We start from the raw sequence: 15,402 nt of genomic DNA on the forward strand, positions 1-15,402 counted from the left end.
TAATTCCAACTTTGAAAACAGAGACAATAGACATTTGCCTTGAAGGTCCTGTAGTGTGATAAGTCTGGGGCCTCCTTAATGTCATTAACTCTTGTGTCTTCCTCCACTCTTTCCACAAATGCTTGTCTCATTTATTCTCTTGACTCTAGCAAGGAGAATCACTTGCTGAGTGCTGGAAAAAGAATTCACCAGGAAAGCTCAGGGTATTTATGGAAATGAAATTGGAAACAGAGAATAACTCTTGAGAAAGAAACAGAAAACATTCCAACCAGACAACTGAGGGGCCACCATGGATTAGAATGCAGCATTTTTATTGTAAAAGTCCATATATTAGGCAATTCTCTTGTGAAAAGGTTTGCAAATGCACAGACAGAGAGCAGCTGATGATTAAGAATTGGATAATGTATAATATATATCCATATTACCAGTGTTCTACACATGTTGGAAAGCTAGCTTTATTTTTTATTTCCGTGTCCTGACTGCAAAAACACATTTCAAGTTGACAATAATACCTTGTTTCTCACAAATTAAATTTGCCTGCAACTCTCCCAAAGAGTCAACATTGACTATTTTGACATTTTAAAATGAGAAATTAATCATTTATTTACATCCGTGTGAGGTTAGATACTAAAGCACTGGTATATTCGAGGTTTGTAAAACCAGCAGCTGAATATTTTCAAGATTCATCCAGATGAATTTTAATGACTTCATGTGGTTTTCTCTTAGCAGAGACACTTTCTTTTATTGTCTTCTCATTATCTATAAAGTTACACTATGATTTAACTTTGATTTGAATCAATATTTTCCTTGAAGAAGAACTGACCATAGAGTCATATTTTAGAAAAATAAGGATTCAGAATAATCCCATAAGGTTCAACTCATCATGTCTGATGTCAGCCAAAAACTCCACTTAATTACTATGTAGCAAAAGGAGCCCACAGTCAGAGGCTCCATGACCTCCATGCAAGTTACTCAACGTTGTTTCTGTTTTTAATTTAACCTTCAGTACATTGTTTCCAAGCATACTATACACCAGTCAGGTATGAATATTGCTCATACTTTCATAGGTTCACAAGCAGAATGTTTAGCAGACATAATTAATTCTTTAAAAAAAAAACGGGATAATCAAGAACTCTATGCTTATTTCATCAATTGCATACATCGGTATAGGAAATAGATATTATTTTAAAATAAATACACTTTGCCTAAAACAAATTTTTGAAGATGAACATACAAGCTACCGTTCTTTAGATTCTCTGGTTACTTCTACAGATAAAGAAGCTTCACATGTCAACAGTAATGGGAAAAGATGAATCGCTTGTTCCGGATCAGAAAAAGGTATTCACCAGACTACATGAGGATGTGTTGCTCCCAGCCAGGTTTATTGAGCACTGACTATATGCCAGGCACAGTGCAAGATGTTGAGAACTAAAAGAATAAAGGACAAGGACTCTGCCCACAAGGCATTCGCAATCACTAGAAGCAGGTATCCAGATAGAGAGCAAGTTCTGGTAAGAATGCACATCTTCAAAGTAAAGTAAAACATCGGCAAGCGCGTACATTTGCTTTATATGCTAGTGATGAAGTCGGGCCTATTTAGAGCTGTCAAATGGCAATCAGTCTAAATTGTCCTCAAGGTGTTTTGATGTTATACAAGACAAACATAATTTTCCAAACCTGAATTTTCATGCACGAGGGAGAAGGAAGTGAACCCCCCCTCCAAAATTTCAAACCCAAATCCTTGTAATTATATTAATATATTATTTTATAGCCCAAAGGAAAAGAAAATAAAAGACAATGCTATGTGATGATAACATGAGTTCATTTATTTTTTGGCTCTAAAGAGATGCATGCATTAAACCTGAAGCATTCTACATCGCTGAACTATTTACATCACTGTACATAACGATATGAAGGGAATTTGCTTCCTACCTTGAGATAAAGGTATAATAGAGTTCTAATCTAGGCTCTTCTATTGTGATTCTTCACAGATACGGGAGATATTCTAATTTGTTCCAATTTACCACAACGTGACCCCAAGCGAACGTAGCACACAGCTGTATACCTTTTGTACTAAGTTATACGTGAATCAAAGGCTAATGATGCCCCTTTAAACACTCACAGATTTCAGTTTGCAGTGCTTTTGCTCAAAGGTATCTTGCTCAGTCTAACAGCTCTTGTTCTAACTTAACTTTGCCTTGCAGGTTTGAAAGACAGTGCACGCTAAAATTCAAATTACAATAACCAAAGGAGAGTTGGGCACGGATCGTAGGACATTCTATGTATTACTAGGTTGAGACAGAGAAACACATTCAGTGACCACATAGGGTATTAGATCGTTGGACTTAGAAAGGACATTTTCTTTTCGTGAGATTCAGCGAATGAGACCCCCTATCGATAAAACCCAAACCTCCTCACAGATAAAGATAGGAGACCCAGTAAACAAGATTGAACAAGCAAAAGGCGGTAGGGAAGAAGATCCGAGCATAGGAGTCCATTTTGGCAATGCGAATGTGTATCCTCCCGTGTCTCCAGGCTCCTGTTCGGCAGTCTTCAAAACAGCAAAAGAAACTGGCACAGTCCTTGCCATCCAAACACTCATAGCCATATTCTTCATCCCTCTCTTGAAGGTGGGTGGCATTGTTCATTTGGATCGTTGCTGATCTGGGACGGATATCAATGGTAGGGGCCTGAGACAGGGTGGGTAAGGAGAGAGGGCACAGTTAGTCACACTGGAGCTATGTAACACCGTTTCTCCACAATGTCATCAATGAGATGATGAATCTGAAAATGAGGATTCAGAAAACTGCTTATGACATCGTGATCTACGATGGTGAAATTGAACTCAGAAAGAGAGCAAGGTTGCAGATTTCAGATTTTGAGCTTAAGCAGTGCAGCTGGAAATAATGTCACCAAGCTAATAGCTACAGCAAGACTATTGAACACCAAAAGAAACCAAAAGATAAGTATTTAAATCAAACTACATGGAATCTCATTCTATTAATTATTAGATGTGAAGCCGGTTACATGAAGCTAGTTAATGGTATCGCAAGTGAGTAAAATCGAGAAATAAAAATGCATTGATTTTTCAAATCAAATTGCAATGTCATGCTACCTTAGAGGCAAAGAGAACCCATTGTACTGAACAACTATATCGAACAATTTTAGTAGCAAATGCCAATATGCATGAAGAAATAAAGAAGTTCATTGATATAATGCAACAAAGGTTTAATTTATTAGAAGTATGTAGTTTGTCTAACATTCACCAACTTGAAACTTAAAACTGTCATTGTTTATATACATTGATTGAGGTTTAAAATTCAAAAAAGATCATTATTTTTATCTTTTTTTCTTTTTATTATTTATTTATTTAGCAAAATGAGCTACAGTTAACGACAAGGTAATCTAAGATTCAATGCATGACTAATAGTAAAATTAAAGCAAAACTCACAGCTCCTTTGTAACCTTTAAAGTGTATGGATATAAACTGCAGTTTCTAAATCAGTTATTAGAGTGAACAAAAATCTCATTTCAATATTTTACAGAGCCAACAGGTCCAGCAATCACCCGGGCAGGAAAGGAAAGAGAGTTTAACCTACAGTCTGCTGAAGACCGTTTTATTATTATAAAGCTGTAATATATGTAGAGATTAAGTTGTAAATCTCATTTTAATTAGCCTTTACAGACTTAAATTTTAGCTTTACCAGTTTGTGTGTGTGTGCATGCATGCATGCATGAGTGTGTGTGCATGCATGTGTATGTGTATTTGTGTGTGTGCATGTATATGTATGAAGTATATGTAAATCGTAACAGGTGAGATGGATTCCATTTACACATGATGAAGCATGAACTTCAGATGTACAGAAGCCTTGTTACCTATGATAACTATTGGCTGTGTGGTTTTGAGCTGAACGTAGAAAAAGCCTGTGCAACGTATGTCTCGTTGCCGAATCAACTCTAGAGGTCTGTGGAGCGCTCTCCACCTTCAGTGTCCTGTCATCTAGTCTATAAGTTAAATGCTTACTCATTAAAAACAATAAAGCACCATGGGAAGCATTAATAGTTAATTCAGCAGTCGCATGCAGTGAAATGCCCATTCCAAAAACAGTATACCTTGAAGGAAAACATCCGAAGAAGCTTTGGATTTGTAGACAGAAAAGAGAATTGCGTAGTTTTTTTTTTTTTTTAATAAGAAGAAGGAAAAGGAAAGGAGAGAAAGAGAAACAAAATAAGACAAATTAAAAATACATTTTGAAAACGCAGTAAGTAAAGTGAACTGAAAGCATAAACACAGAAGGTGTGCTCTGACTCTGTGGTAATTTGTATATCTAAAGTTGGAAAGTGAAAAGGTGTGACTGGCAATCCAATCTTTTACAAAGGACCCCACAAGCACAGGACTCCGAAAGCTAAGGTCAGTTGCGAGGATGCTTCCTAGTGAATACTTGCCCTTTAAGAAAATAGTATGAATTGTGTAATTATCCTTAAGGAGGACCCCATATGTAAGTCCTGACCATGAGGAGTGCAGGGAAAACCAAACAGGAAAGTAAGTTTTCAGCTTCTTAGACCTTCACTATCTAGACTAGTTCTGGGAAATAAATGAGGTGGCTTAAAAAGAGAAAGTGCATCAGATTCCCCAGGAATTACATATTCTTGTTTTCTCTGATCTCTTTCCCTGTCTGCTTTCATTTTTTTCTTCTGCTATTGCTGTGCACCTAGATTAAAGAATCCAACTATTTCTATGTAGCAATTTCCACACTGAGGTGACACTGTTGATTCCAAAGGCCAGGAGGCTTTTGCTAAAGGCCCTAAAAGCCTGTCCCCCATCCTCCTCACAAATGAATACCAGCACAGCCATTTTATTTGAGGGAGAATGACTTAGGAAATGAAGGAGAAAGACGAGGTTGAGAAACAAAATTTAAAGCAAGAAAAATCAAACAGGAATATGAAAAGGTGGAAAGGTAGAGACCAAAGAACATACCGGAAAAGGAAGGACCACATACAGTATAATCACTATTTGGGACATTAAAATCAAGCATTTCTTCTTTTCATTACCCAGTAAGAATAACGATTTTAGTTTATTTACCTTCCACCAAGTCTTACTTTCAAACGAACGTGTCGTTTGTAAAATTTCTTCAGTATTTCTGAGGAACACCGGATAAGTGTCTGATGCAAATAGAGTTTTCTATAGCTATCCCATAGCTTATGGTCAGATAGGTAGCCACTGTGATGTTGCTAATGCCTCTGAGCAGAAAACCAGGAAAGGGTGTAAATCAGGAAAGTAAGGTCATTACCCCTGTCCCCCTCTCAGAAGGAGATAAAATTGTACTGTCATTGGGAGTCCTGCGACAGAGACATTAGGCTCAGGTGAGTAAGTACATATCTACATGCTGTCCTCAACTCTCCCAGTAAAACTACTTATTTATGCATATTCTTCATTTCTTCATCCTCTCGTTTTAAGGTTTGGTATAAGTCATCTTACCTGTCTCCAAATCAAGCAATTACCAAAAAAAAAAAAAAAAAAAAAAAAAAAAAAAAATCAGCTTGTCAACTTCCTTTGCCACCCATCAAAGTTAAGAACCCTCATGTGACTTTTTATATTTTTATATTTCATTGGTTTATTGATCTTCATCATAAAATGTTATAGAAGCCTATTTGACATTTGTTTTTTTAATATATTCATCTTATTTCGTATGAGAAAACAGAAATAAGGAAGCCCATACAATCTCAACTCATTCGTTTTGAAAACAAAACAATTCATGTAGGGATAAAATGAGTATAAGTATTCTAGTAGTAAAATGCATATACCTGCATAAACAAACAGACACACATGTGTGAACACACATGCACACATGCGTGCACACACAAATCACACACATACACACACACACCCTACACATGTGTATGCACACACATTAAGTTACTTATAAGTTGGTATGACTTGAACTAATATGAGAACCTAGAGTTTGTAATGCCTTTTGTGTGAATTTTAATTCAAAAAACAGTTATGTAAAAATATTATAACAAATTGGTCAGAAAGTCCTTGACCTATAGAATAATAACTCAAACACGTATGCATATCTGAATCTTCTTTAACACCGCACATAAACACTGCAGACAATTGGTAACTACATTTGCATAAAGAGTTTGACTTAGAGCATCTAGGAACTCTGATCTAACTAGTGATCATAACTAAAGCTTGATGGACTTGTCGAAAGCTAACTTATTTCCTTTTCACCATGGAGCTCAAAGTACTGAGTCTCAGTGTGTAGGTGGGCTAACCACATCAGACCCAATGACCTGTCTTCACCGGGAGTTCAGTTGTCCCAGTAGAAAATGATACATACAGGGTTTTTCTTCTTTTTGTCTTTATCCTTGCTTGGTTTCCGGTTGCTCACAAAATAGTGCAGGGTACCATACTCCACCAAAGCCGAAAACACAAAGATGAAGCAAACAGAGACAAAGAGATCCATTGCTGTGACGTAGGAGACCTTGGGCAGAGACTTGCGGGCTATGGTGCTGAGAGTGGTCATCGTCAGGACAGTCGTGATTCCTATAGAAAGTACAATAAGAACAAAGCACGTGGCGGCACCCGTGATATCCCAACCGCAAGAGGAATGATACGCTACACTCCTATAGGGTAGAGATGCACCAAAAACATGAGCGTCTTGACATCGATTGCTTTGCACTAATTTTCACATGTACTTTGTAAATACATGAAAATATGTATAATGAAATCCCAGGAAGTTGGAAGCTATTGAATCATCTGGATTTGGAAAGTGATATGGTTCTGGAAGACTTCTCCATCAGCTATTAGTAGGGGATTTTCCCTAGGGTTCTTTTTGACTTTTACTGGGTTAGGTTTAGGGTTGAGGATGGGGAAATAGTGTCTACTTTTACAAAGTATCGTGAGAAATAGACAATGTACTAATGTATCTGTGCAGGGTTGTTTTTAGAATGGGGACTGTATTTAAAAGGTTCATGTGATAAGAGTCTTCAACTTGATGCTTTTGGGACATGAAGGAACATTTAGTGGCATGGGAAGAAGTTAGGGCATTGGAGATGTACAAATGAAAAGATATTAAGACACCAGTCCCATCCCCTCTCTCCATGTCTCCTCTATTTGCAGGACGTAAGCAGGCTTCCTCCTTCATGATCTTCAACCATGATGTCCCATGGCTCAGAACAAGGCCAAATGACCATGTTCTGAAACCTTTGAAATTTTGAACCAAAATAAACCTCTCTTTCAGTCATATTGATTTGTTTTATATACTTATTACTCTAATAGAAAACTGACTACCCAGAGCACTGACATCTAGTAAGGTATCAAGTATGGTTAGAAATTTTGTGTTGTTATTTTGGAAATGATCTACTTCCTATGCTAAAAGAAACTAATTAGGTTGAGTACACATTAATTCAAATTGAACTCCTTGATTGTACCTAATTGTCTCTTTTATTTTTGCAGCGACCTTTAAAGCTGATGTGGAAACTGGGCTTTTCATTTCCACAATCAGGCTCGAATCTTAACTTGAGCATTGAAAATGTAAAAATGTAACTATTTTTGGAGGAAGCTAAAGATGAGCTCATTTTAGAAGACCCTGCCTGTGACACTTATTATTTAAAAACAAATTCTGACAGGTAACATAAGTACTGATCTCACAAAACAGAGCTATATTATTTAAGGAATTAAGAAAGTTCATCATGGCTATGCCATGTGTAGCTTAAGGAATTGTTTTGTCATATTCCCAAGGTTCTTCTTGGGGTCACGGAAAAAGAAAAGCTATGACATTAAGAGAAAGGAAAATCACAGTTTCGCCTGACTCACCAACCACCAATAAGGTAATGATGTGATTTTGAAACCCAGTGTTACTGACTGTACAAATCAAATTTATCTTACCTTGCCAAAAGAAATGAGATGCACAGCCTTCCCTAATTAGCTTTGGCATGAAGTGAGCTTTTCAATGATGCGGTCTTACCTTACAATACTTGAGTGAAAAAGACCAACATGTGTTTTCATCTTGTTGCGCGCCCACTCTCACGATTATGATTACTTTCTACCAGCTACCAGCTATGCACTAAACTACACTCATGTATTACAAGAGGCAGAAATATGTCATCAAAAATCGGTCCATATCTGTCACTGTTATTAGGGCCTTTGCTATCTGTTCTGTGAAGAGAAGTTCAAAATCTGCAGATGTTTAAGGTAATCTCATTTAAATTTTGATGACAAACACCTAAAAAGATCATGGAGCTTCACAAATATACAGTTATATTTTTAAAAGTAATGGCAGATTTGGCCCTTAAAACACAAAAGCTAGACTTGGGGTAAATTAAATACCTCATGGGTGGGAGTCAGTTACATGTACTTCCCAAACATTCTTCGTGATAGAAATGTATAGCTACATTTGAGAAACACTGATCTAAAGAACTGAGAAAAATTTTAAACAGATGAACATTCAGCTTGGGTTCTTTTCTTTGGTGACAGATAGAATTCAGCAAATCCCCACACCCAGAACAAACCTATGACCAACTTTCCAAGTTGCAAGCCTGTTACAAACTTATTGTGTGACTTTATGGATACTACTTAACATTGACCGCGTTTGCTGATTTATATCAAGTCTAAAATATGATAAGTTGTATTATTACAACTTCTGCATGTGCTAATTGCAAAAGAACTGCACTAGAAACATTGAGCATCCCTGATTAATACACCGTCAAAGGAGAACCTGCCTCCTGTCTTATCAAGGGCCTTCCATCAACATGCCTTAACATGCTCTTCAAATGGTTTGTTGCTAGAGAACACTTATTTCTGAATAGTTGAAACGAATGGTTACATGGTCATAAAAGACATATTGGTCAAAAGAATTGGGCCTTCAAAAGGAAATACATTGAAATAATTTTAAGAAAATAACTTGGGGAAGATGGTTTATTTGGAATGTATCAGTACATTTGTTATATCTAATCATAGACATAAAATTTTCGCTGAATAATTTTTGACTCAGTAGCTCGTTGGCAGCTCTGTGCCGGGCAAGAGCAACACATCTACTGTGTCTTCTGAGATGGCGACACGCTAAAAAGAAAAACTCTTGGAGTATTTTGCTTAACATACTCGAAGTTTGTTTCAGTATGCGACATTAGGCAGGATATTTGAATTGTTGAACAGGATTTGTAACACACAGTACTGCATATACCAGAAAATCAAAATAACTTCATTTTGAAACAGATGGGAAACTAAATTGGGTTTGGAAAAGGACAGATATGCAAATGTTGTCTTTTTCTCGGTAATCATTTCTGCCCTCAGTTTAATAACCTGGTACAGATCATTTTGTCAGAAATGATAAGAGTCACTACCATTTTTCAAGCATTTCTCTGCTCAGTGTGCTTTGCAAAAGAAAAAAATGTTACTTTAGCCCAATAAAAACCTTCAACTTATGAATCAGGAATGATATCTGTTTTACATGTAAGGAAAACATGGATTAGAGAGAATGCAGTTTATTATACACCCTTATCCTATATATGGCTGGAAACTTAAATTACTGGACTTTATATTTCATGTTCTTGTACTACTCTCCACTCCCCCAGGCAGTTAGCAAGGCCTGTGTTACTAGATTGCACATAGCTAATGTAGAGGACTGAGGTCTTATAGTCAGTTGATGGATGAAGGTTATAATATCCATGTGAGTCAGTTTTACTTTGGTCTGTAGATGTCTTCCTCCACCAATAAGAAAAAGAAGAAAATCTGAGACAGGGATCACCATATTTAAAATAGTGACTAAATTACAAATAATAAGGAAATGATTCTGTTGCTTAGATTTGCCAGTAAGTGTTCCTTATTAAACATTTAGATGGCTCTTCTGGAAAAAGTCAATTTGGCTAAATATCATCACACTAATTATTTGTGTTGGAATTAACCGAGTGTGGTGTGGTAGGAAAAGGGGAAGAGTTGACACTAAAAAACAACTGTGCCCGATTTATTGTGCTTCTCTTCCCAAGATACTAATACTTCTGCCTTGTCAAATCTCAAACTTCTTCTGTGTCATGACTAAGCAGATAATTGGGAAAGGCTATATCTGGTCAGTTCTCATGAATAGATATGGAGGCTAGCAGTAGTGTGGGGAAAAAAAGCACAAAGTTCTCTTGAAATTAAGTTTTTGTTTTTATTTTATTTTATTTTATTTTAAATTTGTTATTAATTGTACTAAAGAAAACCTATGCTAATTAAAAAGGTAGAACTATAAAGTAGTAAACTTTAAGTAGAATGGATTGATGATAGATAGGTAGATAGATAGATAGATAGATAGATAGATAGATAGATAGATAGATATAGGTGATAAATAGATGATAGATAATCATATTGATAGTCTTTAATAATAAAACATGGATTTTCATTTTGCCTTTGAATTCAGAGCAAACCCATTTAGAAGGAAAAATAAAGATCCCGTTTCTCAGGTACTTATCTTGGGTGACCACAGCACCTGGAAATCTCTCTCACCTAAAGATGTTCTTGCAGGAACAGCATCCTTATTGATCCAGAAGGATACCCAGGACAGAACCACGATGAGTGTGCAGGGAATGTAGGTCTGGATGGTAAAGTACCCCATTCTTCTGCTCAGATCAAAGTACACGGACATAACCACATAGTCACCTGGAAAGAAAAGGCAGAAGTATGGGAATGCACTGTGAATGCGTTCAACATTTGGACACACAATTAATTTCAGACATTACATGAGGGCTAACACGAAAGTTCTTTTCTAACTACTTGGACAAAAGAGCAGTAACAAAAGTATGAAATATAATCCAACCTGAGATGAAATCTAGCCCTTCTAGCAGAAATGGTACTATCAGAGAGAAAAGAAAGTGTTTGTGGATCTTAAAAGTATTTCTTCTTCTGGATGATTCTGGATTTTGATTTTCCATATGTAGAAACAATGTACAAGATTTTCTTTGCTGGGAGTGGGAGGGTACCCTCTATAGACTAAGCCTTGCTTATGGGTCATGTAATGCACATTCAGTAACAATTTCTCCACTTTACTTCTAAATATACAGACCACTGGAGAGTATCTTGCTGATTGAGACTTATAAAATAATATTTTACTTAAAATTTACAGTCCGTTTCCTATGATGAGCTATTTCCTCATGATTTCACTGTATCATATGGTATTTCCATAGCAGTTGTGCTCATCCATGACTATGCTTTCCTTTGAGTGCTGTTGATGTTGTAAGTGCTGTCATCTGATTTTATGTGCATGTACAATCCCTAGATGGCGCCCATTCTCTCCATGATCACACAGCCAGTACTTAGCATAATCCCCGAGAGATAATGGGCAGTCCTAATATTTGATGATACATTCATGAAATTATAATGAATATTTTGAGGTTCAAGAAGCAGATTTTGAAACATTGGGGTTTTAAGAGTGTGGATACAGTGCGACATTTAGACTGACAAAGGGTAATTTTAGGAGTTGAGAAAGAATGGAATTCAAGGAACACGTCACATGAAACAGGAAAGCGCGTATACAGCTATTGGGTTTTTTCCGGTTTCAAATAGTATAGTACTTCCTTACTTCATTTTTGAGGTAATTCAGTGGATACATGTAGCTGATAACGAGACTGTAAAACTGAAATCCAGATCCATTGCTTCTGAATTATGATTTTAATGGAACAGAAGTCCACTGAGACGTGTAGGCTCTGAGATGGTGCAAGTGTGTGTTTGAGTGACAACTTTACTCTCAGAGTGTCATATTTGTATTTGTGAGTTCCTTGCAATAAGTTGACTTTGCAATTTTTAAAAGAATTTATTATTTTGAATACATCATGGAACTTTTCTATAATCCCATCATGAAGCAAGTTGATAGCCTAATCAGTACTTATAGCCTTCTGGACTACCCAGACAGCTTGTGTTATATAATAAAACCCTATTTCCAACCAACAAACAAGCAAGCAAGGAAACAAACAAAATTAAACCAAACCAACCAAACAACAACAATAAAACCTGTCCAAGAATTTATGTAAAAAATTCAAGAAATGTATTTATTAAAACTCTAAGAAGTTAAAGAATAGCCATACAGCTATGTATGAAAATAACATTCTTAAGACACTCTTAAAGTCAACAGTTTTGGAAATAAAACATAAATAAATTCATGTGAAAGCACTGTCACCAGGTAGTACCATTCCTATAAAACAGACTATTGTGGCTTTTAAAATTACAAGAAACAACATGACTCATCTTTCAACCAATCTACATTTGTACCTTCAAAATAAAGAATTTCAACCACTTCAATTTTAGTAACTATTTTTGTGCATTATTTGAGCAAGTGATAGCCTACATTCTTACGTTAACTGTCTGACTCTTAAAAAGTGAACTTTAATTTTGTTCACCATTAACAAGATTCTAATCTTGGATTGATTTTCCATTTCCCTAAAGGATCTAGCCTCTCACAGTTTGCTTATCTACCTGAGTCTATTATAAACTGATGGCTTCTGAACACCTTCATCCCTGCTTGCAAACCCTGCACCTTTTCTCACAGTGGATTATGGATGCAAACCCCAGACCAAGCCACTTAAAAGCAAATCAGCTTCAGAGAGACAGCATGATGCCTGTCTTATCGCCAAGGCCACATCACATTTTATATGCTTAAAAACTCTTATGCTGAGGAGCCCAGAGAATCTAATCCTCTTCAAGTGCTGAGTCAGTGGTTTACCCAAGCCCCAGAGGTTAAATCCTGAGCAAGTCAATGATGGTGACACTTAATTCTATCTGTTTCATTGATAAGTCCCGACACTTAATACTTAAAGTCATAACACTTGGTAAATTAACCCCATCTCTGTTTACACTGGAGAGATACACTTTAGAATTAAGGGCATGAAACGTAAAATTGGAATTAATAGACACAAATGTTAATCCTTTTTCTTATTTGTTAGGATGTTTGAGGAGGCAAAGCTTCAATGTCAATGAAGAATGAGGTTCTAGCTGCTGTTTACCTATGGTAATAAACAGCCGTATGAAACCATTGGAACTCTGGAGTTAATGTTTGGCAAAAGTCAACGAGACAAATAGAACAAGTGCTAAGAAACACTGGATTTTAGAAAGGACTGCTGAATTGGATCAGCCCACAAACACCCTAATTAAAAGAAAAAAAAAAAACAGAAGCAAGGAGATGTGTTATGTTTGAGAGGGAGATTTTACATTTGTTACAACAGGAAAGAAAAGCTATATCTGTCCAAATTATTGGGTGTTCCAGCTCTCTGCCTTGATCTTACCTCAACTGCATCAAAGTTGTTTCCTCTAAGGACTTGCTTCCAGGACAGCTTCAAAACAGCTTGGTCCAGACTCTTAGACTGGAAATTCATTTAAGCCTGCACTTTCTCAACACACAGACACTGGACAAAAATTGCTACAGCGAGCTTTCTTAAAACTACTTATAATTTTCTTGGGCCCCCAAAATGATTTTTTGCTTTGATTCAGTGGGATGCAATTATAAGAAGACTGTCATCATGATCTTTTAAGTTGGGATGGATACTTCTGGTCATTTTAAGACTTATAGATATGCTGTGAGTTTACAGGATGATTACAAATAGGTATGGCCTTGGACAGGGAGGAAACAAAATAAAGAGGTTCGAATCTGAGATTCATTTTCTTTTTTCTTTCCCTTTCTCTATCTTTCTTCTTGCCTTGGGTAAGGAAAGGGGGATTGAAAACAAAAAGAATATATATAATTATTATAAGAAAGTAGAAAAAAGGAGGGATAGATTATTGAATCTACTCTTAAGCCCAAGAACATTTTATATTTATAATCTTACATTAATAAACATTTTTATATTTCAATGCAAAATTGAGGCTATATTTTGTTACATTGGTACAGAATTTTTCTGTTTATACAGGCTAAGGTTTTTATTGGTATAAATCTTGTTATACATTGATACGAGATTTTAGATTTAATTTTGTTGCAACCTAATTATTTTATGCTTCAACTCTTGTATAGCTATAATGCCTATGCACTTCACTTAAAATACAAACTCCAGTCCTTTTAGTACCTGCTATTACAAACTTTTTAGATTAATTATGTATTGCAACTTAATAGTTAGCCAAAGTCTTGGGGTTGAAGACTAACTAAATAGTCGTTGTTTTACTATAAGCTTAAGTTGTTTAGGACTTAAGGCAATAATCTTCATCTAAGAACACATTTTCAGGTTGATAATGCAAGTTAAGATAGAAATTGATTTAGATACAGAACTCTGAACTCACCAAGATAGGATGCGTAATAGAATACTTTCCCCTGAGTTGCCAAATGAAAACAAACTGGACTTGTAAAATGTACCTCTTATCTAATAGTTTTCATAATTGTTTCATAATTGTTCCTACTGTATGTTGTTTTCATTGTAAGAAAAAGAGCCTTTTTATTTGGACAAAAAATGGGGGAAATTGTTGAGGTTTGGTCTGTTGCTGTGTATTATAATGCTACACTCTATACCCAAAGGCCCACGCCTATGAATGAATGCTCATAGTTACCGTCTTTTGTGGTGCAAACTTTGTTGCTTAATTTAAAACTACTGGCTAAATAAAAATGGCTACAGCCAATTACTGGAGGGATTATAAGTGGATGGCTTTTTGAGTTACCTGGTTGAAGTGAGAGAGAGAAAAGAACATTGAGGTGAGGAGAAGACAACATGAGAGGAGATATACCGCGAGTACATGGCCGGGAGAAACAGCAGGTATTTGGGGAAACATGACTGGGGAGCGAGCCAAGCCAGCCGTTAGAAAAGTAGATTAGTTTGGGTCTCATTTATTTGTAAGATAGTCATGGATAAGCCTAAATTGGTTCTACAATGTCTTTTATACACTAAACTGTTTACTCTGAAAATCATAATCGTTTCATGGAGAGAATTTGCCTCTCCAGGAGCTCTGTGGTAATTAGAAGGTACCTAGAAGTTACTCGTAGTGAGGGCTTGCTTCATGTAAGCACTGGGTTGAGAAGATGGCATGAGTTTTATGAAAATGTCCCAAATGCTTTGTCATAATAATGAAAAAAAATTAAAACAAAAAATGAGCTTCAAATACACCTTCACTTCTTCATCTCTCATCATGTGTGATCTGCTTACACAGAGTTTAACTGAGCTTATCTACTAGGATAATGGTGAAAACAAATATTGGTTTACTCTACCTTACTTTCACATCTACCGTTCTTACCAACAAACCCTTTTCACCACTGCTCTGCAAAGAACACTCAGGTAGCTGTACCAAAAATAAAGTTGCATGGTGTTACAGTCGGCCCTACTTTAAAGGGGTTAGATAGCAAGAAAGTGTCTAGAAGCCAGCAACAAATATGAGGATACAAAATATTATAGCCTGCCTTTGTCATCTCCTTCCACGTTGAGATCGAGGATTCCCACCATGGCAGGAGAGTT

The 15,402-nt window shown here is 36.3% G+C and overlaps 1 protein-coding gene across 2 annotated transcripts in view; it reads right to left on the minus strand.

The window, feature by feature from the left end:
* Window positions 1–290: 290 nt before the first annotated feature.
* The window catches only part of Gabrg2 (gamma-aminobutyric acid type A receptor subunit gamma2), an 86,936-nt gene continuing 71,824 nt past the window's right edge, over window positions 291–15,402 (minus strand). The window contains exons 7-10 of one of the 2 annotated variants that reach the window (XM_032914301.1): window positions 10,490–10,642; window positions 6,345–6,550; window positions 4,114–4,137; window positions 291–2,690 (exon numbers count right to left, since the gene is read on the minus strand). In XM_032914301.1, the coding sequence (XP_032770192.1) occupies window positions 2,415–2,690; window positions 4,114–4,137; window positions 6,345–6,550; window positions 10,490–10,642 (659 nt within the window). In that variant the 3' untranslated portion in view covers window positions 291–2,414. The remainder of the gene's footprint in view (window positions 2,691–4,113; window positions 4,138–6,344; window positions 6,551–10,489; window positions 10,643–15,402) is intronic. The other variant, XM_032914302.1, reaches the window with a different exon arrangement.

The sequence above is a fragment of the Rattus rattus genome, chromosome 9 (assembly GCF_011064425.1).
Source record: "Rattus rattus isolate New Zealand chromosome 9, Rrattus_CSIRO_v1, whole genome shotgun sequence".
NCBI classification, from domain to species: Eukaryota; Metazoa; Chordata; class Mammalia; order Rodentia; family Muridae; genus Rattus; species Rattus rattus.